The sequence below is a fragment of the Anguilla rostrata genome, chromosome 8, assembly GCF_018555375.3.
Source record: "Anguilla rostrata isolate EN2019 chromosome 8, ASM1855537v3, whole genome shotgun sequence".
In the NCBI taxonomy this organism is placed as follows: Eukaryota; Metazoa; Chordata; class Actinopteri; order Anguilliformes; family Anguillidae; genus Anguilla; species Anguilla rostrata.
Window position 1 is genome coordinate 24882348 of NC_057940.1, and position 27009 is coordinate 24909356.

At 37.6% G+C, this 27009-nt stretch overlaps 1 protein-coding gene across 3 annotated transcripts; it reads left to right on the top strand.

The window, feature by feature from the left end:
* Positions 1–1371: 1371 nt before the first annotated feature.
* LOC135261209 (trichohyalin-like) lies at positions 1372–26593 on the top strand. 3 transcript variants are annotated; one of them, XM_064347266.1, is made up of 6 exons: positions 1372–2163; positions 6529–6613; positions 7151–7399; positions 7632–11101; positions 23338–23871; positions 24489–25693. In XM_064347266.1, the coding sequence occupies exons 2-6, from the start codon at positions 6592–6594 to the stop codon at positions 25044–25046; spliced, it is 4833 nt and encodes a 1610-aa protein (XP_064203336.1). In that variant the 5' UTR covers positions 1372–2163; positions 6529–6591; the 3' UTR covers positions 25047–25693. The 3 variants fall into 3 exon arrangements, with proteins under 3 accessions (XP_064203336.1, XP_064203335.1, XP_064203333.1); XM_064347265.1 differs by lacking the exons at positions 1372–2163; positions 6529–6613; positions 7151–7399; positions 7632–11101 and adding exons at positions 15712–22489; positions 25750–26593 and having other exon boundaries at positions 24489–24878; XM_064347263.1 differs by lacking the exons at positions 1372–2163; positions 6529–6613; positions 7151–7399; positions 7632–11101 and adding an exon at positions 15712–22489.
* The last annotated feature ends 416 nt before the right edge of the window (positions 26594–27009 follow it).

Consider the following 27009-nt stretch of genomic DNA (forward strand, 5'->3'; position numbering starts at 1 on the left):
AGATGTTTTTCTGGATTCATCTGACATGATTTACTGACACCCACAAGCAAACTGAGTTCAAGGTCAGATTTCTATTTACACAGTCCTCGCATAACACACCTCTAAAAATAACTATAAATGTCAAGCTTTTTAAAAAGAAAACAGCAATTAATAGCAAAACAATAGGACATATTCTTTTATAAATAATCATGAACAACTAGAAGCTGGACTAGAAATTGTTTATTCCCTGGATGAGAGCTTGGGGGGAGCTCAGAAAAGGTGTTGTGTAGTTTCTGTTTTGTGTTTTTTCCCCCCAGTTTATTTTTGTTCTTACGTTGATTTTTAAAAAGGTTGAGAGGGAAGAAGATGTATTGATTGTCTTTTGAAGAATGTCTGCCTCCGTATCTCTGTTGCTGTTGCTTTTCTCCCCACACATCATTCCGGACCATTCCCTCCTCTTTCCCAGTGTGCTAATACTTCCTGTTACTGTTGTCTTGGTCCTCGCTTTCTTTCCTTCTCTCCCCCTTTCATTCTCTCTTTCTTCCCTCCTCTTGTCTGTACCCCTGCCCTCGTTCCATTCCAGCTTACTGCCTCTTCTCTGTCCCACCCTTCATTCTACTGTGGGTTCATTTGGGCTGATAGTGGCCTTGGGCTCTGGCCCCTCCCTGGAGGGTGTGTGCGTGTGCGTGTGCGTGCGTGCGTGCATGCGTGTGTGTGTTTGTGTGTGCGGGTGTGTGGAAGGGGGTCTCTCTGAGGGTTCTTTGAGTGGGAGAGAGAAGGTTGCGCTCATTTCTCACGCTCTAACTGTGTACTCTCTGATCCTAGTTGATTTATTTTTATTGTTGCTGTAGTTTTTTGGACCTACCCGCTTTCTTGTGATGGCTTTTCCCTGCCTGCTGAGGGGCCTGAGGGTCAGCAGTCCCATCCTGCGCCTGGTTCTGGCTCTGTTTGGGCCCCTGCACAGACGGGCCTGTCTAGGTTTAAACTGTGGGTTTCGTGGGTTGTGTCCTCCGTTTGTTTTTGGGTTTTTTGTCTTTGGGAGACTTTTTAAAACATTTGTGTTCTCCACTGAGTTTTTCATTTTTGTCATGTTGTGTTGGTTTTGTCATCTTTTTGTTGGTTTACTGACTGACTGTAAGGTTGATCGGGGATAAGGGCTCCTGATTTGGGTAAGCGTGTGGTCAGTCCTTTCGTTTGGTTTTATTTTTAAAGACACCTGTATGTGAAATAAATGATGCAAATAAAAATGGACTTGAGGTTTTATTGCAGTGGGCCTAAAATAACAAGTTGTTCCAATCATGAGCTGCAAATGTATACTGTCTATATAGTGAAGAAGCACTAATTTGGTTTCTGCCATCCCCTTATGATTGCCTACATTTAGACTCTGTGAAATTGTATATTTAGCTGCAGTTTGCATTAAACTGAGAGGGAGACTTAAATGTCCATAATTTATACAATTAATTGAATATAAAACTTTCAAATATTACCCTTGAAATCAAGAGCATTTAAAATATACTGGACGACTATATAGTGCACTTTTCTTCCTAATGAATGGCATTGCAATAATTTTGACAATGGAGTTTATCATTGTTGTGTGAAAGCCTCCCATTATGACCTATGTATTTCAATACTATTAAACGGTGTTTTATGTCTTAAATCATGTGGGTATATTTGTTTAGGAATGTTACTTAATTCGGAATTTTGGGAAATATATTGACAGTACTGACAGATGTAATTATAGATTTTTCCCCAAAATCTTAAACTCTCTAACCAAGTTGGTAAGAAAAAGCAAAAGCCATTTGGTTAAAACAGTGTCTGTGTACTTGGTATTCTTGTGTATATTTGTTTATGCGTCTCTTTGAATATTACAGGCATAAATGCTCAAGTGTTGCCGAAGGATTCCAGGCCACGGGCCAAGTCCTGTGGTAACATGAACTCCACCCTTATCAGACAGGGCCAGACACATGCTAACATGCATGAGGCGGTATGTTCGCATCAGTGTGTGGTCACAACCAATGAAACTTACACTTACCATGGACCCCATGTTGGCTCAACCCCCAGTAATGTGCATACTGATGGAGTGTTAAAGCGAGATACAGGCTCTTCAGTTCGCTGCTGCCCGTTTGTATGCCTCCGGTAACCAAACCAATATAGCTAACCTGATGACTGCTGGCTCATGATAAGGTAATACCTTTAATAATTCTGGTATATTATAATTCTGGTATGAAGTTTCACAAATAAATATATATATATACAAGTAATATCACTTTTTGTAGCAGTTTGTACTGGGATGATACATCATAATTTGTGTGTACTGGTACATGTGAAGTAAAACTTGGGAAAACAGCACAATGTTCGAAGCTTTCAACATATTTCTTTAAAAAGTGATTTCAATTCACTTTAATGTTCTGTGGACAAGTGAAATCAAATGTCTGGTACATAATACTCTTGCACCTTAAAGTGTGATTGTGGCATTACATTAATGTACTATATTCAACTATTTGCTGTAAAATAACCCAACAGTAAAGCAATTTTACATTTACAGACATTTATCTGTGCTCTTAAACTGCGTATCACGATTATTGGAAACAATTATTAGAGGAATAGTTGGCTTGAATAAAATACACCGTATCTCAGATCAGTGATACTAAAAGGCATATCTGATGTGGTTGACTTTTTTTACTGTATAGGTTTTGCTAGTATTTTATTGAGCAATAATTATCACATGAATCTAAGGTGTGCAAAAGTACCTGCACAAAATTTTGTCGGTTGGATCACACCATCATGGCATTCTGTAAATTAGAATATATTACTATCACAACAACTGCCACTTGAACAGCTTCCACCAACATGTATACAGGTATGTATGGGGGCAAGAAAAATGGATTGAATCAGGCTAATTGAAGTTAAACAATTAGGGATCAAAAGACTTCCTTTGAGAAACCTGTCCAGTTTATTTCAAAAGAATTCCCAAATTTTCAAAACATGAATTTTAAAGGAGTAAAACATAATGCCTTGCATATTGACACTGTTTCACAATTCTGATGATGTGCACAAGGTGAAAGATTAGAACATGAAAAAAAACCTTGTAATATTAAAGCACATTCTTATTAGTGCATCTACTTATTGTCATAACTCTGAACTTGAATCTCTTCATGATCACAAAATTCATAGTGGTCTTGGACTTCTACACCTAAATATCAGAAGTTTACTACCTAAGCTAGACTTCATTCATATTATGATTAATGAATCTTCACTGGATATTTTTATTCTAACTTTGAAACATTTTTGGCTCTCAAAAAATGTTTCAAATTCTGACATGACTTTAACTGGTTATAACTTATTCAGATGTGACCGGAAAGCCGAAGGAGGTGGGGTACTGATTTATGTAAAAGATCGTTATACGGCTTGTAAACTAGCCGCTTCGTCAGCCCCAAAAAAGTTTGAATATATTGCACTAGAAATCTCCCGCGTACATTTTAATGTTATTGGTGTTTATAGGCCTCTCTCAGCTATCAGTGAGGCATTGGAGGATATCGCAAAACTAATGTCATCTTATGCCTCATCTGAACTAATTGTAATGGGTGACCTCAACCTGGACTGGCTTTCTAATAACTCAACTGGACTAAAAGATCTATGCATTAAGTCTTTCTCAGTTGATCTCCAAACCCACGAGACGAAATACAAAAAATCCCTCTAAATCTACATTAATTGATGTCATTTTGACTAATAGGCCACATAAATACTCAGCTTGTGGCGTTTTTGCACAGGATATTAGCTATCACAGTGCAATTGCGTGTGTTAGAAACGCCAAATGGCAAGAATACAATGCCACTGTCATCATCAAAATTTTGTAGAACAGGGTTTTCTACAGGATTTATTTTATTCAGACATAGAAAGAACTTGTTCCATCCCTGAGCCTGACTAAGCCTTGGATCATTTCTCTCAAGTTTTTAATTCCCTTGCTGACAAACATGCCCCCTTAAACAATGCAGAATAGAAAAATGATCGAATCCCTGGTTCTCTGCAGATCTCTCTGCAGCTATACATCTCAGAGATAAAGCTTGGTCAAATGCTAGGAAAACTGACTCTCCAGCTGATTGGCTGGCCTTTAGGCAACTGAGAAATAGATGCATTCGCATGATTAGAAAAGCGAAGTCTGATTATGACCTCTCTTTCTAACTGTAATAAAAATGCCTCTAGTTTTTGGAAAACGTTGAAATCTTTAAATAATAACTACAACTTCTCTCCCTTCTAGGATTAGCTATAATAATGATTTTATTTCAAACAAAATTGACATGGGTGAGAATTTTAATTGTCATTCTATCTCCTCAGGTCATTTATTTGACAGGCTGTCTACTGGCACTGCCCCAGATAGTTTCACCCCTAGCCCTGATAGTGAAACCCCATCTAATCCACTCTACCGTCCTGGACATAATTTCTCTTTTAGGCCAGTAGGCTATAGTGCAGTTTATAAAGCTCTGGCTAGCATTGACACAAGGAAGTCAGTGGGAGAGGATAATCTTGTTCGTAGCCTTTCACGTCTCAGTGCCCATATAATTGCTAGACCACTTGCTTACATTTTTAATCTAACATTTACCTCTGGCAGTATCCCTGCTGTTTGGAAGGCAGCTCAAGTTATTCCTTTGCATAAAGGAGATGATACGAGCGATTTAAATAATTATCACCCGATTTCAAAACTTTCCTGTGTATCTAAAATCCCAGAATCCTTAGTTATCTCTCAACTACAGGCCTTTCTAAAGATAAATATAATACTTCACAGACACAGCAATCAGGATTTAAGCCAGGTCATAGCACAGTGACAGCAGCAACTCTGGTGATAAACAACATTGTCAGCTCCTTGGATAGTGGAGAACATTGTGCTGCACTTTTTGTGGACCTTTCCAAAGCATTTGACACCATTGACCATACTATTCTATTGAATAAATGATCAACTATTGGATTGGATGACTTTTCTCTATACTGGTTTCATGCATATCTCACAGGGAGAACTCAAGCTATTGTTGATGATGGTACTAAATCTACCTCTCTAGAAATTAGTTAAGGTGTACCTCAAGAATCTATTCTTGGTCCACTTTTGTTAACTCTTTATATAAATAACATAGTGTTTCCAATATTGCATTGTAATGTCCACTTTTATGCAGACGATACAATCCTATATGCCACTGGCTCTAAGCTTAATGTGGCCATCGCCAATTTGCAGTCTGCTTTTGATGGTTTTCAGATGTCCCTCATAGATCATAAACTTGTTTTAAACTCTGATAAAACAAAGTGTATCTATTTCTCAAAGACTAAACAAAAAGTTTCCCCCTATGTTGGTATTCACACTCTCCATGGTGCGCTAATTGAGACTGTTGAATCTTACAAATATTTATGCTTTTGGCTAGATTGCTCAGACCTTGCTCAGAAACTTAATTAATTAAATTGGGATTCCTTTATAGAAACAAAGCGTGCCTTTCTCCTGCCAATAGGAAAATTATTATACAATCAACTGTTTTGTCTGTATTTGATTATGGGGATATTATCTATGGGCATACTGCTACCACTTTAAAACTTCTTGATGCTGTCTATCACAGTGCCTTGCACTTTATTACTGGGGATGCTTATCGTACTCACCACTGTTTACTTTATGATAAATTTGGATGGGCCTCCTTAACAAAAAGAAGAGAGAGTGGTACGGCACTTTTTTATATATAAGGCCCTTATCATGAAACTTCCCCCTTACCTCTCGACATTAATCACGCTGAAGGTCAAAAACTATTCCACAAGATCTGATTATCTGATTTTAGACACACCATGTGTGAAAACCAAGTTTGGTCAGTCCTTTTTTAAATTATTTTCCCCTTTTATCTGGAATTATTTTCAAGACGCACAAGAGCATTAACTAACATCCCTTGTCCCGTTAAATAATTTAAAAGATTTTTATACTGATTTTTCAAATTCTGTATGTAAATGTTGATTGATTGTATGCTATCTGTTTGTTAATTGTAATGTGTGCCTGAACTGTATCTGTCTGTTTCTAAGCTTGTATGTGTTTTCTTACCTATGTATATAGGTCTCACTTGAAAAAGAGTTTCCAATCTCAGTGTGATCACCTATTTAAATAAAGGATTATTAATAATAATAATAATAATAATAATAATAATAATAATTTAAAAGAACAATTCCCCATTTATATTACTGCTATGTCTATTAAATTTCTCAGTGTCCCCCATTTGTGCACCACCCCTGCCTCCTCCTGCTACTGCTGACACACTGTATGTGCATGTACGCCTGTATTTCTTGTGTATGCATATCCATCCATTATCTATACCCACTTATCCTGGGCAGGGTCGCGGGGAGTGCTGGAGCTTATCCCAGCGTGCACTGAGGCAGAAATACACACTGGACAGGCTGCCAATCTATCGCAGGGCTTGTGTGTGCATATCAATGCTTTTATAATTTACACTTATCTGCAAGTGTGTATATGTGTACATGTGCATGTATATATAAATTAACATCTCCGCTTCTACCCACATTGGTCACAAGTGTTCTTCAGGCCAGCGGTAACCAGAAAAGCGGTTCTCTGTGGCTCCAGCTTCTACAGAGACTATGGCAGAGTCCCGAGATCATGGTAAATCCCTGGGATAGGCTACATATTTAAAAAGACAAGCTCATTAGGCACTCTGGTACACCAGACCTGTGTTTGGTTCTCAAACAGAATCTATTGCAAACTAGATTTTATAGAACAGTGGTTCCCAACCCCCTCCTTGGGTACCCCCAGCCAGATCCAAGTATTTGATGTGTTTCATCTCAAGCACACCTGACGCAACTAATCAAGCTCCAAATTAGTTGCAGAAGGTGTGCATGAGGTGGAACACATCAAATACCTGGATCTAAAAATCATCAACAGGTTAAATGGAAAAACATACATTTGTTGTGGTAATTAGCGGTCAAAGCAGCTAGGCAATAGGAAATGATTTTTCAAAAATAGCTTTGGGTTATAATGTGAAAAAACATTATTATATTAGCAGGATATTCATAGTTTCTTCATATCCAGCGGCAATTTTGGGGTAGTATAAGCCATCATCTGGCCATATGTAGAGCAGGCTAGCAGGAGCACTTTGTCATATCTCTCTATAAACAGCCGATTGTCTCTCTGCTTTCACAGGCATGAGGTTCCTGGAGGGACACAAGGAACAGATCATTGAGAGGGTAAGATGGGCCGAGCCCATAGTCGATGCTGCCGTCTCACAGGATCTGGTCCGAGAGGAGCTGGCACAGGGGGCCCGGGCTGCTGTGAGCCCTCAGGACGTGATGAGGGAACTTTTTGAGGCCTTGGAAGCTGAGATATTGCAACGGAGAGACACGTTCTACCAAATATTGAAGGAGGTTGAACCTGATCTCATCCAAGAGCTGGGTAAGACCTCTCTTCTTCTCTTCTCATGTTCCAGTAGTTGTAAAATTGTTTTGTATAATTATGACTTTTCTATTTAGTCAAGCATATTTTTGAATGTTCAGACATGGCATTGCATTGTCTTACTTTTTGCTTAATACGTTGATACACGCACGTGATTTAAATTAGGTGTGTATTTTTAAAATTCATAAACTGCTGCTAAAACTTTGAAGGCCATTCCCATAAAAACTAACAGAACAGAGGGAAGCAGAGCACAAGGAGGAAGAGGTGCAGATACAGATGGAATACAAATATGAAGAGACCAAGGAAGTGGAGAAAATGAAGGCTGAAGAAGCTCAAATGAAGAAAGATTCCCTGAAGAGAAGGAGAGAGGGGACACTGAGAGCGATCGAAGAAATAGAAAGGCTCTGGGAAGCCACTAAGAAAGAGGTGAGCGAGCTAGAGCAGACAAGGGGGACGAGAGTGAGAATTCAGAGACAAAAAGAAGAAATAAAAATCATACTAGAGGAGAAGAAGCAACTGGAAAACAGGACCGAGCAGATGAAGGTGGAAATGCAGAACATGAAGGAGGAGACGAGGAGCGAGAGGGAGAGAATGAAAGCGGAGTTACAGGCAGAGAAAGACACACTGGAGAAAAGAAAAGAAGAGATGAGAAGAGAGAGAGAAGATCTGGAGCTGATCAAGCAGGAGGTGCTGAGAGCGAGGGAAGAGATGGAACAAAGCAAAGCAGAAACAAAACTTGAGAAGGACAAGATGGAAGAGATGAAATCTGAGATACAGAGACAGATAGAGGAAATAGAGCACAGGATCGAGGAGACCAAACATGCAAAAGACAAGATGGATCATATGAAAGTTGAGCTGCAGCTAGAGAAAGAGGATCTTGAGAGAAGAAGAGAAGACACCAAGAAGCAAAAGGAACAGCTTGAGCAGATCAATTGGGAAATCAACAGGGTCAAGGAAGAGTTGGAAAAAAGATGGAATGAGACAGAGAAAGAAGGGCTTGAACAAAGAGCTTGGATACAGAGAGAGAGGGATGAACTAGAGCTGATGAGGGCAGAGATGCAGAGAGCCAAAGAACAGATAGAGCAAAGTAGAGAAATGACAAAGCGAGAGATGGACAAGATTGAAAAAATGAAAACTGAGATATACAGAGAAAGGGACTCCCTGGAAAGAAGTAGAAATGAGGCACAAAGAGAAAAAACAGAATTCCAGCAGACAGCGTACATGATACAGAGAGCGAAAGAAGAGATGGAACAAAAGAGGAAAGAGATAGAGCGGGAAAATAACGAGATGCAAGAGATGAAGGTTGTACTGCAGAGACGGATGGAAGAAATAGAAAATGCGATTATGGAGTCGAAGAAAGTGAATGAAAGAATGCAGGAGACAAAGGCAGAGATACAGAGGGCAAAAGAAGTGCTAGAAAAACAAAGGGATGAGACAAGGAGAGCAAAGGAAGATCTGGAGAAACGACGGTATGAGACTGTGAAAGAAGAGTTGGAACAAAGAGCTGAGATACAGAGAGAGAAAGAAGAGATGGAACAGGTGAAGTCTGAAAGGCAGAGAGCACATGAACAGATGGAAAGAATAAGAACTGAAAAAGAAAAAGAGCTCGAACAAGAAAAAAGAGAGATAAATCGACAGAGGCACAATATTGAACAAATGCAAGGGGAGTTACAAACAGAGAAAGATTCCCTGGAGAGAAGAAGAACTGAGACAAGGAGAGAACGAGAAGAGGTGGAAAAGATGAAGACTGAGATACAGAGATCTAGAGAAGAGATGGAACAAAGCTGGGAATTTACCAAACGAGAAAAGGACAAGATTGAAGAGATGAAATCTGAGATACAGAGACAGATAGAGGAAATAGAGCACAGGATAGAAGAGACCAAACATGCAAAAGACAAGATGGATCATATGAAGGCAGAGATGCAGAGAGAGAGGGAGGATTTGGAGAGAAGAAGGGATGAGACAAGGAAAGATAAAGAGCAGCTTGAACAGATCAAGCAAAAGATTTTTAGAGTAAAAGAAGAGATGGAGAAGAGGTTGTTTGAAGCTGAGAAAGAGGAGCTGGAACACAGAGATGGAATTCAGAAAGAGAGGGAAGAGCTTGAGCAGATGAGGGCTGAGATCCAGAGAGCCAAAGAACAGATAGAAGAAAGTAGGGAAGTGACAAAGCACGAGAGGGCTGAGTTTGAGAAAGTGAAATCTGAGGTAAACGTACAGAGAGAAATCCTGGAGAAAAAAATAATGGAGACCACAAGTGAAAGGGAAGAGTTGGAACAAATCAAATGTGAGATGCTGAGAGCAAATGAAGAGATGGAACAGAGTAGAGAAGTAATGCAGCTTGAGAAGGACCAAATAAAGCTGATGAAAGACGAGATACAAAAAAAGATGGCGGAAATAGATAACAGGCTCGAAGAAACAAAGCAAGAAAAAAATAAAGTGGAACAAATGAAGGCTGAGATACAGACTGAAAAAACTATGTTGGAAAAGCAAAGAGATGACACAGGAAGAGCAAAGGAAGAGATGGTAAAAAGACGGTATGAGACAATGAAGGAAGAAATGCAACAGAGAGCTGCAATAGACAAGGGGAAAGAAGAGCTGGAACAGATCAGGTCTGAGATACAGAGAACAAGAGCAGATATGGAGAACTTAATAGACAAGACGGAAAAAGACCTAAAGCAGGTGAGGGAACACAGCAATCAAGAGGGGGACAGGATTGCACAAATGAGAGCAGAGACACAGGCGGAGAGGGATGCTCTTGAGAGGAAAAAGGATGAGATGGCAAGAGAGAGGGAAGACTTAGAGATGATGAGGAATGAGATAATGAGAACCAGAGAAGAGATGGAACAAGAAAGGAGAGAGACAAACCAAGAAAAGGACAAGATAGAACAGATGAAATCAGAGATTCAGAGACAGATAAAAGAAATGGAACAAAATATGGAACATGCAAGACAAGCAAAGTACAAGATGGAGCAGATGACGGTGGAAATGCAGAGAAAGAGAGAGGATGTAGAGATAACAACTGATGAAAAACGGACAGAGGAAGTGCCATTTGAAAAGGTCAAACAAGAGATTGAAAAAGTGAAAGAACAGGTGCAGAAATTTTGGGATGATACTGAGAGAGAAATGTTGGAGGAGTGGGCCAGGTTTCAGAAAGAGAAAGAAGAGCTGGAAAAAAGGATGGAAAAACTGAGGAAAGAGTTGAATGAGATTGAAATGACAAAGTCTGAGCTTGAGAGACAGAAAGAAGATATTGAAACGAGGATGGAAATGACAAACAGGGAACTGGAAAGAATCCAAGAGCAGAGGGCTGAGTTAGAAAGGCAGAAAGAAGAACTTGAAGAAAAGATGAAAAGGACAAAAGAAGAGAAGGACAAGCTTGAAAAGATTATGGCTGAGATACAAAGACAGACGAAAGAGTTGGAATGGAGGTTGGAAATCGCAAAGATTGAGAAAGATGAGGTGGAAGTGATGAAAGCTGAATTACAGAAACAGAGCGAGGAACTAGAAAAACAGAGGGAAGTGTCCAAGAAGGAGAGGGATGCTTCTGAAAAGATGAAGGCTGAAATGTTGCGAGAAAAAGAACAAATGGAGAAAACCAAAGAAGAGATAAGGAGAGAAAAGGACAAAATGGCTGTGATGGAGACAGATTCCAAAAGGGCAGAAGAAATAGAACAAGCAAGGAAAAACATAAAGCTGGAGAGGGTAAGTAGGCAGATATAGACCTTGTGTATAATATTGTACGTGTGATAATGGTATAGATGTGGTATGAATATGACAATCCAAACAATCAAAAGGCATGCTTTATGAGTAGGGCAACCAGTTTATCTTCCCTTCCCTTTCTTGCATAGTACTTCAGTCCTGTGGTGAATGTCATGTACAAAGTTCAAAAACAAAACAAAAGACGGTTGTTCAAACAGTCTCTTCTGTCACGGATTCACAATGCTTGATGAAAGTTTGTCCATTCGAAGACATGCATCTTTCTGTGTTATTTCGCCTTTTGAGTAAGGTCTGGCAATGTTTCTTCAGCTGTATCCCAGAATTCACCCGATGACATTGCAGTTCTGCTTTCTTGTGGAAGTAATTTGTAACTGCCCAGCAATTGGCACATCGAGTCTGCACATTTGCTTGACAATAGTGAACTGGTTGATAGAAACATGGTTTATTTGAGTTGATCAGGTTTGTAATGCATTGTAAGTTTCTCTGCAACTTCACTGGAAGTTTTGACACATGGGTGGTTTATTGCTTGTCTATGTTATGCATCTGCTGAGCAAGTGCATGATATTCATTTGTAAGCAGTTAAATTTTATTATAGGTTTTTTTTTTGAGCAAAATGTTTATTTATACGTATGCACATTTGAATTATACACAGCTGCTTTGTCAAAGAAAAAATAAAACAAAGGAGAACAATTCACAGTTCGGCAAACCAACGTAAAAAATTATAAATGATGGCATCATGTACATCCACATAGAGAGGAGTCCCCCAAAAAATAAAATGCATAAATAAAACAAAAATACCTTTAAAAAATAAATGTTAGTGTTGGCCAAATTCATAATTAAATCATTACAGCACCTTATCATATTGGTAATCCAAAATAAGCAATTACAGGAGCCCATCGGTTTAAGAACATGTCTGTCTTCACATGGAGTTTTGCTGTTATTTTTTCCATTGAGTATACTTTCATCAACCTGTCTTGCCATTGATGTAGGGTGGGTGGCAGTGGTTTGAGCAAAGATATAGTTATCATTTTTCTTGCCACCCATAAAAGGATATGCAGCAAGTAAGCCCTTCTCTTTTCCATAGCTCCATCAGGGATTGCTCCTATAATATAATACAATGGGTTTAATGGTAGATCAATGTTCAAAATGTTAAGTATTTCTGTATGAATCACTTCCCAGTATGACTTCAATTTTAGACAATCCCAAAAAATGTGTGTGTGATCTCCAACCTGTTTACAGTTCCTCCAGCACAAATTTGTTTTACTTCTGTCATATTTTGATACAATCTCGCGAGTGCGACAATATGGGCATTGAAAGTTAAATGCACTGAATTGGGCTACAAGTTTTTTAAAGATGTCTTTATATGCTTTTAACATATATCTCACATTGTCAAACACAAATGCATTCACATTTTCAAAATCAATATAATAAACCAATAAGCATTTCTTAATGCTATCCGCCACTGAGGATAATTCACGGCAGTTAGGTACATTGTGTCAGCAAGGAGAACGTTCAGATCAGTTGTGACTGATCTTCCTTGAAGAACAAATAAAACATGTAAAACACAATTTTCTGTGTCATCAGTTGATTCACCTGGCCACAGATGATGATGGTCAGTTTCAATTAGTTATTGAATTTTCCAGTGGAATATTTGCACTTAAGAACATAAATACTGAATGACATTATGTCAGTGCTCAAGCCTGTCTTTTCCCATGCTGACAGATGATTCCCCCTCAGTGTTGATCACAGACCTTAATTCATGTTTCTTCATTTTTAAATGTTGGTCTATTGTTGTCTTCTTGGAATTTATTGATAAATTGCAAGTTGTGCAAAATAAATTCAATCTGTTGGTAAGCAGTGTACCAGGTGGACACTGCTTTACTTGTTCGCTCAAAGAAATGCTTTTTGTATCATTTAAATGTCCATCCATGTTCCCTTTCCTTGTTCTGACTCTCCCCATATTAAAGCAACAAATAGTTTTTTAAACATCTCAATTCGAAACTGAATTGTATGATTATGATTGTGCGGTTAAAGTGTCAGTCAGGACCTCTGGAGGAAAAGCATGGAAATACAAGTTAATTCCATGCAGGTCATGTGGTGAAGATAAACTGGTGACCCTATTTAAGAGATGATGTCCATGAGGAAATAGAACATCTCAATCGTGTGATACAGAATAATTATCAAAGGAATAATTATAAAAAGTTATACAGTAAAACTGTAATAACACAACAACGCCAGGAATACAATGGAGTTAAATCAAATTATTGTATTTTTATTTTTGGTTAAGTTTCCATAATTTCCCAAATGCATAATAGTACAGTGAAATGAAAAATAAATTTAAAAAATGCAATAATTCCGCATTTTAAAGGTAAAAACTGTTATTTTAATTTGAAAAGGATGAGGTGCAACAGATGAAGATTGAATTTCAAGACCAAAAACAGGTGATCGAAAGGACAATGGAAAATATTGTGAGAGATAAGAATGAAGTGGAAAAAGAAAGGGCAGACATGCAAAGATGGAAAGAAGAACTGAATAAAAAGAGTGGTGAGATAAGAAGGGAGAAGGCTGAGATGGAAGAGATGAAGGCTGAGATACAACGACAGAAAGAAAAAAACATGAAAGATGCAGAACATGTGCAAAAGATTATGGGTGAAATGGTAAAAGAGAAAGAAGACCTTCAAATGAAAATGGCAGAGCTGAAGACAGAGGAGGGCAGAATGGCAAAAATGATGGTTGATTTGGAGGGAAAAAATAAAGAAGTAGATAAAAGTCTTGAAGATATAAGAATGGAAAAAGATGACATTAAAGAAACGAAGGCTTATTTAAAAAAACAAAGAAATGACCTTGAAAACAGGATGATAGACATAAAGAAAGAGGAGGACAAGATAGCTATGGTTGTGGCTGATTTAGAAAGACAGAGAGAAGACCTGGCAACCAAGCAGGAATGGGTGAGGAGAGAGAAGGATGAGAGGGAGATCATCATGGCTGATTCACAGAGAGAAAAGGAAGACACTGAAAGAACTAAAGCAGAAATCTGGAGGGGAAAAGAAACTACCGATGAACAGAAAACTGAAATAAAATATGATCTTGAGATGAAAACAGGAAAGATAAAACCAGAAAAGGAAGAGGTAACAATGGAAGAACGAACTGCAAGGGTCACAAGAGAAGAGGATAAAGCTGACTTACTCAAACCTGAGATGGAAAGAGAGAAAGACAACCTGGAAATCAGAATGCAAGAGATGAGGACAGAGAAGGAAAAGATGGATATCATTAAAGCTGACATTCAGAAAGAGAAAGAAGTTATTGAAGGAAGCAGAAGAGACATTGCTTCACAGAAAGCGGATCTTGACAAGGTTGAAGCTGACATAAAAAAACAAAAATACGAACTGGAATCAAAGATGGAAGCCATGAAGAGAGAGATGGAGAAGTTAGGGCAGTTGCATCTTAACATGCAGAAACTGAATGATGAAATTAAAGAAAACCAGGAAGAAGTAAGGCGGGAGAAAGCAGAGATACAGCAACAGAACGAGAAGTTGATTGATTTGGAGAAAAAGAGCAAAGATGTAGATAAACACCTTGAGGAGGTAATGTCAGAAAAATATGCCATTGAACAGATGAGGGATGACATGAAAAAACAAAAAGATGACCTGGAAAAAAGAATGAAAGACATGAAAAAAGAAGAGGACAAGATTAGCATTGCTATTTCTAACATAGAAAAACAGAAAGAAGTGATAGAAGAAAGCAAAGTGGAGATCAGGAAAGAAAAAAATAATTTTGAATCAGTCAAGGTTGAGATGAAAAGACAGAAAGAAGACCTGGAAAAGCAGTTGGAAGAGATGAAAACAGAGAAGAAAAAGGTTGATATCATTAAGGCTGACCTACAGAAAGAGAAAGAAGAAATTGAAGAAAGCAGAGACGATATTGCTAGACAAAAAGCTGATGTTGAAAAGGTCAAAGCTGATATTAAACAACAGACAGAAGACCTAAATAATAAGTTGGAAGAGATGAGGACAGAGAAAGACATGTTAAAGAAGATGCATCTTGACATTCAAAAAGAGAAAGATGAAGTCAACAAAGACAAGGAAAAGATCATACAGGAGAAGGCTGATATTGAGATGATGAAAGCTGAGATACACCAAATGAAAGAAAAAACCATGAAGGACACAGAAAATTTGGAAAGGATGATGGGTGAGATAATTAAACAGAAAGAAGACCTTGAAATGGAAAATGCGAGATGCAGGCAGAGAAGAAAAAAGAAAAAGAAAAGAAGAAAAAGAAGAAAAGAAAGAAAAAAGAAGAAAAAGAAAAAGAAGAGAAAGAAAAAAAAGAAGAAGAAGAAAAAGAAAAAAGAAGAAAAGAAGAAAAGAAAAAAAAAGAAAGAAAGAAGAAAAAGAAGAAAAAAGAAGAAAAAGAAGAAAGAAGAAGAAGAAGAAGAAAAAAAGAGAAGAAAGAGAAGAAGAAGAGAAGAGAAAAGAAAGAGAAAGAAAAGAAGAAAAAAGAAGAAGAAAAGAAAAAGAAAAAAGAAAGAAAAAGAAAAAAAAGAAAGAAAGAGAGAAGAAAAGATAAGAAAGAGAAAAAAAGAAAAGAAGAATAGAAAAACAGAAAGAAGTGATAGAAGAAAGCAAGGCGGAAATCATGAAAGAAAAAAATGATGTTGAGTCAGTCAAGGTTGAGATGAAAAGACAGAAAGAAGACCTGGAAAACCAGTTGGAAGAGATGAAAACAGAGAAGAAAAAGGTTGATATCATTAAGGCTGACCAACAGAAAGAGAAAGAAGAAATTGAAGAAATCAGAGAAGATATTGAAAGACAAAGAGCTGACGTTGAAAAGGTCAAAGCTGATATTAAACAACAGTCAGAAGACCTAAATAATAAGTTGGAAGAGATGAGGACAGAGAAAGACGTGTTACAGAAGATGCATCTTGACATTCAAAAAGAGAAAGATGAAGTCAACAAAGACAAGGAAGAGATCATACAGGAGAAGGCTGAGATTGAGATGATGAAAGCTGAGATACACCAAATGAAAGAAAAAACCATGAAGGACACAGAAAATTTGGAAAAGAGGATGGGTGAGATAATTAAACAGAAAGAAGACCTTGAAATGGAAACTGCAGAGATGCAGACAGAGAAGAACAAAATGACAAAGATTATAGTTGATTTGGAGAAAAAGAACAAAGATGCAGATAAACAGCTAGAGGACATAATGTCAGAAAAAAATGCCATTGAACAGATGAGGGATGACATGAAAAAACAAGAAGATGACCTGGAAAAAAGAATGAAAGACATGAAAAAAGAAGAGGACAAGATTAGCATTGCTATTGCTAACTTAGAAAAACAGAAAGAAGTGATAGAAGAAAGCAAGGCGGAAATCATGAAAGAAAAAAATGATGTTGAGTCAGTCAAGGTTGAGATGAAAAGACAGAAAGAAGACCTGGAAAACCAGTTGGAAGAGATGAAAACAGAGAAGAAAAAGGTTGATATCATTAAGGCTGACCAACAGAAAGAGAAAGAAGAAATTGAAGAAATCAGAGAAGATATTGAAAGACAAAGAGCTGACGTTGAAAAGGTCAAAGCTGATATTAAACAACAGTCAGAAGACCTAAATAATAAGTTGGAAGAGATGAGGACAGAGAAAGACGTGTTACAGAAGATGCATCTTGACATTCAAAAAGAGAAAGATGAAGTCAACAAAGACAAGGAAGAGATTACAAAGGAGATGGCTGAGATTGAGATGATGAAGGCTGAGATACACCAAGCGAAAGAAAAGACCATGAAAGACACAGAAAATGTGGAAAGGATAAAGCATGAAATAATGGAACAGAAAGAAGACCTTGAAAGACAAATTACAGAGATCAAGACAGAGAAAGACAAATTGGCTATAATTATGTTTGATTTGGAGAAAAAGAACAAAGTAGTGGATAAAGAGCTAGAGGAGATACAAATGGAAAAGGATGTCATTGAACAGATGAAGGCTCAATTGAAAAAAGAAGAAGATGAACTGGAAAACAGGATGGTAGATATAAAGAAAGAGGAGAACAGTATCTCCATGATTGTTCATGACTTAGAAAGAAAAATAGCAGACCTACAAAACAAGCTAGAAGAGCTGAGGAGAGAAAAGAATGAGATGGAGATCATCATGACCAAGTTACGGGATGAAAAAGATGACATTGAAAGAACAAATGCAGAGATTTTAAGGGAAAAGGAAACTATTGACCAAATTAAAGTTGAAATAAGTAGACAAAAATATGCCCTTGAAAAAAGGATTGATGAGATAATGCAAGAGAAAATAGAGATGGCCAAGGTCATGGCAGACACAGAAAGACAGAAAGAAGGAATGAAAGAAACCAGAGTAGAGATCATGAGAGAAAAAGATGCTGTTGATCAGGCAAAGGCTGAGATGAAAATACAGAAAGAACTCCTGGAAAACCAGTTGGAAGAAATATGCAAAGAGAAGCAAAGGATGGATATCAGTATGGCTAACTTACAGAAAGAGAACGAAAAACTAGAAGAAAACAAGAAAGAGACTGTGTGGCAGAGAGCTGATCTTGACAAGGCCAGAGTTGACACAAAAAAACAGAAAGATGAACTGGAAACAAGGATGGAAGATGTGAAGAGAGAGATGGAGAGGTTAGAGCAGATTCACCTAAAGATTCAGAAACAGAACGATGAAATTAAAGAAAACAAGGAACAGGTAACACAGGAGAAGGCTGAGATTGAGATGATAAAGGCTGAGATTCAACAACAGACAGAAAATACCATTAAGGACAAGGAAAACCTTGAAAGGATGAAGGATGAAATAGTTAAACAGAAAGAAGACCTTGAAACAAGAATTGCAGAGATCATGACAGAGAAAGACAAACTAGATATGATTGTGCTTGATTTGGAGAAAAAGAACAAAAAATTGGATAAATACTTAGAGGAGATAATAATGGAAAAAGATTCCATTGAAGAAATGAAGTCTGATTTGAAAAAACAAAAATATGAGCTAGAAAACAGGATGATAGAAATAAATAAAGAAGAGGACAAGATAGCCAGGATTGTTGCCGACTTAGAAAGACAAAGAGAAGAGCTGAAAAACAAGCTGGAAGAGGTGAGGAGAGAAAAGGATGACATGAAGGTCACCATGGCCAAGTTACAGGAACAAAAAGAAGAAATTGAAAGAAATAATGAAAGGATTTTAGGGGAAAGTGAAATTATTGACCAACTGAAAGCTGAAATAAGTAGACAAAAAGTTGACCTTACTAAAAATGTTGACAAAATAAAACTAGAAGAAATAGAGATCGCCAAAGTCATGGCAGACATAGAAAGACAGAAAGAGGAAATGGAAAAAACCAGGGTAGAGATCATGAGAGAAAAAGAGGATGTTGATCAGGCAAAGGCTGAGATGAAAAGATTGGAAAAGGACTTGGAAAACAAGCTGGAAGAGATTAGAAAAGAGGAGGAAACGATGGGTACCAGTAGGGCTGATTCACAGAAAGTGAAAGAAGAACTTGAAGAAAGCAGAAGAGATATTGCTCGACAGGAAACTTATATCAATCAAGTGAAAACTGATATTGAACAACAGAAAGAAGTCATAAAAAACAAGTTGGAGGAGATCAGCAAAGAGAAGGACAAATTACAGCAGATACATCTTGACATTCAGAAAGAAAATGAAATAATTAAAGCAAACCATGAAGAAGTCACAAGGGAAAAGATTGAGATTGAAATGATGAAGGCTGAGATAAAACAACAAAAAGAAAAGACAATAAAGGACACAGAAATTCTGGAAAGAGTGAAGGATGAAATAGTCCATCAAAAAGAAGAGGGAGAAATCTGTTTAGTTGAGGTAAAAAATAAAAGGGAAATGATGGACATAATGACAGCTAAATTGGAGAAACAGGCAGAAGAAATGGAGGAATCCTGTGATCAGGTTAGAAAGGAAAAGCAAGAGGTTGAGCAAGTCAAATTTGAAATGAGGAGACTAAAAGATGAGCTTGAAACAAAAATCAAAGAAATAAAAGAAGAGAAGGAAAACATGGCCATGATTATCCTTGATTTGGGGAAAAAGAACAATGAAGTGGATGAACAGCTAAAGGGGATTAAAAGGGAAAAAGATGGCATTGAACAGATGAAGGTTCAGTTGAAAAAACAAGAAGATGAACTGGAACACAGGTTGATAGACATAAAGAAAGAGGAGGACAAAATTGCCAAGCTTGTTGCTGACCTAGAAAAACAAAGAGAAGACCTTGAAATGGAAACTATGGAGACACAGAGAGAGGACAAATTGACAAAGATTATGGTTGATTTGGAGAAAAAGAACAAAGAAGTAGATAAACACTTAGAGGAGATAAAAAGTGAAAAAGAAAACTTTGAACAAGTTCAGGCAGATTTGAAAAAGGAAAAAGATGACTTGGACAATAGGATGATAGATATAAAGAAGGAAGAGGACAAAATTGCCAATATTGTTGCTGACCTAGAAAGGCAGAGAGAAGACCTGAAAAACAAGCTGGAAGAAGTAAGGAAAGAAAAGGGTGAGATGGAGATTACCATCACTGATTTACAGAGAGAAAAAGAAGAATTGGAAAGAACTAAAGCAGAGAATTTAAGGGAAAAGGAAACTATTGGTAAACTGAAAGCTGAAATAAAGAGTCAAAAAGATGACCTTGAAACCAAAAGAGTAGCCATGTTACCAGAAAAGGCAGAGATGGCCATGGCAATGCTGGATGAAGAAAGGCTGAGGGAAGGAATGGAAGAAAAAAGGGCAGAGGTCAGAAGAGAAAAAGAGGATGAGTTGGTTGAGGCGGAGATGGTAAGATCAAAAGAAGACCTGGAAAAATTGATGGAAGAGATGAGGACAGAAAAGGAAAAGATGGATTTAATTAAGGCCGACATTCAGAAAGAAAAAGATTTTGTTGAAGAAAGCAGGAGAGGCATCGCTTTGCAAAAAGATGATCTTGACAAGGTCAAAGCTAACATTAAAAAACAGAAAGATGAACTGGAAACAAGGATGGAAGATGTTAAGAAAGAGATGGAAAGGTTAGGGCAGATTCAGCTTGATATTCAGAGACAGAATGATGACATTAAAGCAATCAAGGAAGAACTAAGACGGGAGAAGGCTGAGATACAGCAACAGAAAGACAAGTCCATGAAGGACACTGAAAATGTGGAAAGGATGATGGCAGAAATACTTAAACAAAAAGAAGACCTTGAAATGGAAACTATGGAGATACAGAGAGAGAAGGACAAATTGACAAAGATTATGGTTGATTTGGAGCAAAAGAACAAAGAAGTAGATAAACACTTAGAGGAGATAAAAAGTGAAAAAGAAAACTTTGAACAAATTCAGGCAGATTTGAAAAAGGAAAAAGATGACTTGGACAATAGGATGATAGATATAAAGAAGGGGGAGGACCAAATTGCCATGAGTATTGCTGAATTGGAAAGTCAGAAAGGAGACCTGCACTATAAACTGGAAGAGGTGAGGAGAGAGAAGGATGAGATGGAGATCATCATGGCTAATTTACTGGGAGAAAAAGAAGAAATTGTTAGAACTAAGGCAGAGATAGTGAGTGAAAAGCAAACTATTGACCAATTGAAAACTGAACTTAGACTAAAAGATGAGCCTGGAACAAAAACAGAAGATATAAACCTAGAAAAGGGAGAAATTGGCATCTTAGTAACAGACAAACAAAAAGATGAAATGGGTGAAATCAAGGCAGAAGTCTTGAGAGAAAAAGAAGATACTGAGTTAGCCAAGGCTGAGATGAAAAGAGACAAAGATGACCTGGAAATGAAGTGGAAAGAGCTGATGACAGAGAAGGAACGGATTGAGATCACCATGGCCAACTTAGAGAAACGGAAAGAAGAAACTGAACAAATCAGGAGAGACACACTGAGGGAGAAAATGCACATTCAACAGATCAAGTTAGAGTTACAAAGACAGAAAGAAGACACGGAACACAGGCTAGTGGCTAAAAAGACAGCGGTTGAAACTACAGAGGCAGAGTCACAGACTGCAGAAGTAGAGTGGGAGAAAATGAGGGATGAAACAGTGAAAGAAATGATGGAACACTTTATGGAAAAGATAATGAGAGAAAAGGATGATTTGGAAGTGACTAAAGCTCAGATAAGCAGACAGAAATTTGAAATTGAGAGTAGAATAGAAGAGGCAAAGAGGGAGAAGGCTTATTTGCTGAGACTGAATGAAGAAATTGAACAAAAAAGGCATGAGGCAATGAGAGAGAAGTATAACATGGAAGAAATAAAAGCTAAAATACAGAGACAGAAAGAGGACTTAGAAAAGAGAATGGAGGAAACACACAGGATGGAAGAGATGAAAGGTCCACTGCTGAGGGCAATACAAGAATTAGAACAATGCAGGAAAGAAATACAGAGAGTAAAACAAGAAATGGAACAAAGCAGGGAAGAGACAAGGCAGGAGAAGGACAGAATGGAACTCATGAAGATTGAGATACGGACATTAAAGCATCAGCTGAATGAACAAAGAGGTATAATTGTAAATAAAGAGTTGAAACATATTGGAATGCAGACAGATTTGGAATATCTGGAACATACCAAATCTCACTTAAAGGGAACCATGGAGGATATGGACAGCATGGGAGATGAGACAGATACTTACAGAGAGCTGGAAGGCGGAGTGGAAAAAACAACAAGAGAAAAGGACAAAATGACCCTTTTGGAAACTGAGATAATGAGAGACAGAGAAGCTCAGGAGCGACTGCAGGATGAGACCATGAGAAAAAAACAACATATTTTCCAGATCAAGACAGAGATACATGGAGTAAAGGGCGAAATGGAGAAAAGACAGGAGGAAGACCAGAAAGAAGAGCTGGACCAGAGACCTGATTTACTCAGAGAGGGGGAAGAACTGGAACAGAGACCTGATTTCCAGAGAGAGGGGGAAGAGCTGGACCAGAGACCTGATTTCCAGAGAGAGGGGGAAGAACTGGAACAGAGACCTGATTTCCAGAGAGAGGGGGAAGAGCTGGAACAGAGACCTGATTTCCAGAGTGAGAGGGAACAGCTGGAACAGAGACCAGATTTCCAGAGTGAGAGGGAAGAGCTGGAAAAGATGAAGATTGAGATAGAGACAACCAAGAACTTGTTGAAGAGAAGAGAAGATGAGTTGGAGAAACTAAAGGACAAGATGCTCAAAGACATAGAGGAACTGAGGAAGGAAAAGGAAACAGAAATCAAGGGACTAAAGGAAGAAAAGAAAATAGAGATAGAACAACCCAAGACCATGGAGAAAAAGAAGCTAAAGAAATTTAAGGACAAAAAGAAAAGGACACTGAAGGAGGAGAAAGAAGGGGTAGCAGTGGAGTGGTTCATGGAAGAGACACACGGACAGATGGACAGACCTACTGAGAAACTGGTACTTTCTATATCTGCCACAGAATATCGAGTACACATCTGTACACAATTAGAGGGATGCTTGACAACAGATGTATCATACTGAGCTTTCCCAGCTTGTGATGTTGTTTTCATGGTGAAGTGTGTGCATGTACAGCATGTGACCTGAATTTATCTATGTACTGTATGTTGGTATTGTATCCCCCCTTTTTCCAGGATAACAAAAAAAAAAACCTTAACTTGACTGTGAAAACATGTGGGTACAGTCAACTAAAATTGTTGAAAGATATCTTGTTTCCACAGAAAACTGCAATAAAATTGACTTCAAGTTAAAAACAAATGTTGATCTCACAACCTATGGTTATCAAATTGTATTAAGGAACCAATGGATCAATATTATGCAGTATAAATGGTACAGTACAGTATAAAGAGAGATATAAGATTACAAATAGAAACAGAGATTACAAATCAAGCATTCTGGTCAGCAAAATGTTGATTATGTTTCTGATGAAGATCAATGAAAAGATTCACACATATTCACGTGTATTATGTATAGTTCTGGTATTCAGATACTACAATCAGAACTGTCGGATTAAATATAAAATATATAATATAAAAATATGTTGTATATTTCTTATTACCATTTGCTAAATATGTTTTATCACATTCACCAATTTGCCAGCACATTATATTGTCATTTACTTTAATTTTAATTTAATTTAATTTTAAATGGAATTAATGAACCTGGCTGAGTGTACCATTCTTGATGTGTAGCAATGAAGACTTTCAGTTAGTGGTAAAATTTTGAACTGCAGAGATCAGAAAGCATGTCCTAATTTTGAGTGATTTTGTTTTGTTTTGTTTTTTCAGTATTTGCCTGAAGGACACTCTTCCCTGGGTCAAATGATGAGAGAGAGTGATGCTCAGGAGAGACAGCAGGATGAGACAATGAGAGAAGACCAAATTCTTGACCTGGTCAAGAGAGAGATACATGGAATTGAGGAAGAGGTGGGGAAAAGACAGGAGGAGGACCAGAAGGAACAACTGGAACAGAGACCTGATTTACAGAGAGAGAGGGAAGAGCTGGAAAAGATGAAGATAGAAATACAGATAACCAAGGACTTGTTGAGGAGAAGAGAACAGGAGATGGAAAATCTAAAGGATGAGATGGTCAAAGACATGGAGAAACTAAAGGAGGAAAAGGAAACAGAAATTGCAAGACTGAAGGAAGAGAAGATCGTAGAGATGGAACAACTTGAGGATGAAAAGAGCCTGAAGAAAGAGAGGCTAAAGGAATTTAGTGACAGACGGAAAAAGACAACGAAGGAGGAGGAAGAAGGGGTAGAAGTGGAGTCGTTCATGGAAGAGACACACAGACAGAAGGACAGATCATCTGAGGAACTGGTACTTTCCATATCTGCCACAGAATATCTTGGTCGATCCCAGCAGTGAAGTTAGTGGGACGGCTGACAAAAGAGATATATCATACCCAGCTTGTGATTTTGTTTTCATGGTGAAGTGTGTGCATGTACAGCATGTGACCTGAATTTATCTATGTACTGTATGTTTTTATTGTATCCCCCTTTTTTCCAGGATAACAAAAAAAATCCTTAACTTGACTGTGAAAACATGTGGGTACAGTCAACTAAAATTGTTGAAAGACATCTTATTTCCACAGAAAATTGCAATAATATTGACTTAAAGTTTTTAAAAAAATGTTGATTGAAACCAATCTCACAACCTGTGGTTATCAAATTTGAAACCCATGTATCATCATGATGCAGTATGAATAGTACAGTATGGTATAAAGGGAGATATTAGATTACAAATTGAAACAGAGATGTTAGATTACAAATCGGTCATTCTGGTCAGCAAAATGTTGATGATGTGTCTGATGAACATCAATGAAGAGATTCCCACATATTCACATGTATTATGTATAGCTCTGGTATTCAGCTAGACTAGTTGGATTAAATTTAAAATATATTATGTAAAAATATGTCATATATTTCTTGTTACAGAGACCTGATTTACAGAGAGAGAAGGAAGAGCAGGAACAGAGACCTGATTTCCAGAGAGAGAGGGAAGAGCTGGAAAAGATGAAGATAGAAATACAGATAACCAAGGACTTGTTGAGGAGAAGAGAACAGGAGATGGAAAATCTAAAGGATGAGATGGTCAAAGACATGGAGAAACTAAAGGAGGAAAAGGAAACAGAAATTGCAAGACTGAAGGAAGAGAAGATCGTAGAGATGGAACAACTTGAGGACGAAAAGAGCCTGAATAAAGAGAGGCTAAAGGAATTTAAAGACAGACGGAAAAAGACAACGAAGGAGGAGGAAGAAGGGGTAGAAGTGGAGTCGTTCATGGAAGAGACACACAGACAGATGGGCAGACCAGCTGAGGAACTGGTACTTTCCATATCTACCACAGAATATCTCAGTCGATCCCAGCAGTACACAGTTAGAGAGGTGGCTGAGAAAAGCACACAGACCGTACGAGGTCGTCGGAGATTCAGAAGAGTGTTGGGTTGGCTCAGGCAATGCTGCTGTCAGAGAGAGCCTGGAGAATTAGAATGAGATATTTAATTTAGTAAGCTTCTGATTCTAGGTTAATGGTGAAATGGGTGTGTGCATGCATGCATGCATCTATGTGCATGTGTGTGTGCACGCGTGCATGTGTGTGTGTGTGCTAGCATGCATGTACGTGTGTGTGTGTGTGTGTGTTCAGACCATGAAAAAAATATATACATTTGGAGGTACTGTAACCCCCTTTAATCATGGATTCAATCAAAAATAATATTTAAATGACTGCAAAACTCAGTGAGTTCAATATGCAACTAAATTGAGTAAACAATATTTGTTTCCATTGAAATAGCACATGCAATTAAATGTGGCTCGTACTTAAAGACAAATGTTGATTGAAACCACTCTCACAATATAGGGTGATCAAATTATATTAATTAAACCTATGGACATACAATACTGTGCAATAGCATAGTACAGTTTAAATGGATAAATTAGACTATAATTGTTGATGATGCATCTGATGAACATCATTGAAGATATACTTATTCACATTCATTCATACTTACATACATACATTTTTATTAATGTTTCTCAAGTTGCCTGTGCTTTACTTTGCTTATAATTAAAATAATAAACCCGGCTGAGCAGTCCACAGCTAATATGTAGGATTATTCAATCACATGAAATTCTTAAATGCAGAGACCAGAACACATACCTTAATTTTCAGTGATTTTTCTCATTTCTTTTTTTCCAGCTTTTGCCTGAAGGACAGTCTTTCCTGAGTCGAAACATGTGGAGATTAGCCAGTGTATTTTGTCAATGGTGGATATTTCTTTTGTTTTTTATTTTTTTGGCTGTATACATCCTAGAATTGCACTGAGCACAAAGCCTTAAATGTAATATACACCCATCCATTATCTATACCTGCTTATCCTGGTCAGGGGGGTGTCGGAGCCTATCCCAGCGTGCATTAGGTGAGAGGTAGGAATACAACCTGGACAGATCACCAATCTATCATAGGACTTATATGTAATATTCTTAATAAAAACATAATTTTAAAGTGGTGAAGAAAAAAATTATTGTTAAGAAAATAATGTGTTTGACCAACCAATGAGACTCCAATCAGACTACACAATCGTTTAAACTAGCTACCAGCTATCATAACCCTCTGATCATTTTAGCCCTATGTCAGGATTGTGTCATTCATCATTAACAACAATATGAAAACAGCCATGATACATTTTGGAGAAAGACAACGATGTTTAACATTAATTTGTTTTGTTGTTTTCTTCATGTAGATATCAGGTTGACTATTGATGACTATTAGATTTACAAATATTTTATTTTTTTCCTTTCTTAACATCAGCAGTTATGCAAGAATCCATAGACTACAGAACTCTTGCCTGGTGCAGCCTTTCATTTAAATGTGTGTCGTTGGTACAGAATTGTATATAAGGGTACATACATACTTAACAACTGCTAAAGAGATTTCTATGCACAAATTGATGAGTGTAATTTCTAAAGAAAATTATACCAAGTTCCTATTCTTGTAATCCAAGTGGATCGAGGTGAGGAAAGAAAGAAAATGTCTTCACTCATCTTTTCATTGCCAGTCAGTTTTTGTCCAGAAGGGAGAAATAACCAGTTTGTTGTTGCAAAATGCCACCAGCAGAAACCATCAAACTACTTATTTAGCAAACACGTTTCTGCTTTTAAATACACTGGTTTATACAGGTCTAATTGTGCCTTCACACATTATTGTCATGAAAAAAAAACAAAACAGAGTGGTTGGTACTGTGCACTTGATATTACAGCGATGTAAACATGGGGTGTATAGAACAACGCAGGGGGTGGTGCTCAAAACAGCAATCAAAGTACAAAAAAGAAAATGCGCGAAACTTGAATATTTACTGTTCATACAATATGTTATGGAAGAACCTTCACTCTGTGATGACGTCCGTGGACGAAACATGTGGCTGACAGCACAGTGTTCTCTATGCCTTGTAGTACATAT

What these genes read in the sequence shown, in the direction of transcription:
- LOC135261209 (XM_064347263.1), top strand. Translation starts at nt 15,752, where the DNA reads ATGAAAGAAAAAAATGATGTTGAGTCAGTCAAGGTTGAGATGAAAAGA. An exon ending in ACAGACCTACTGAGAAACTG is followed by an intron (nt 22,490 to 23,337) that starts GTACTTTCTATA and finishes TTGTTTTTTCAG; the next exon opens with TATTTGCCTGAAGGACACTC. An exon ending in ACAGATCATCTGAGGAACTG is followed by an intron (nt 23,872 to 24,488) that starts GTACTTTCCATA and finishes TTCTTGTTACAG; the next exon opens with AGACCTGATTTACAGAGAGA.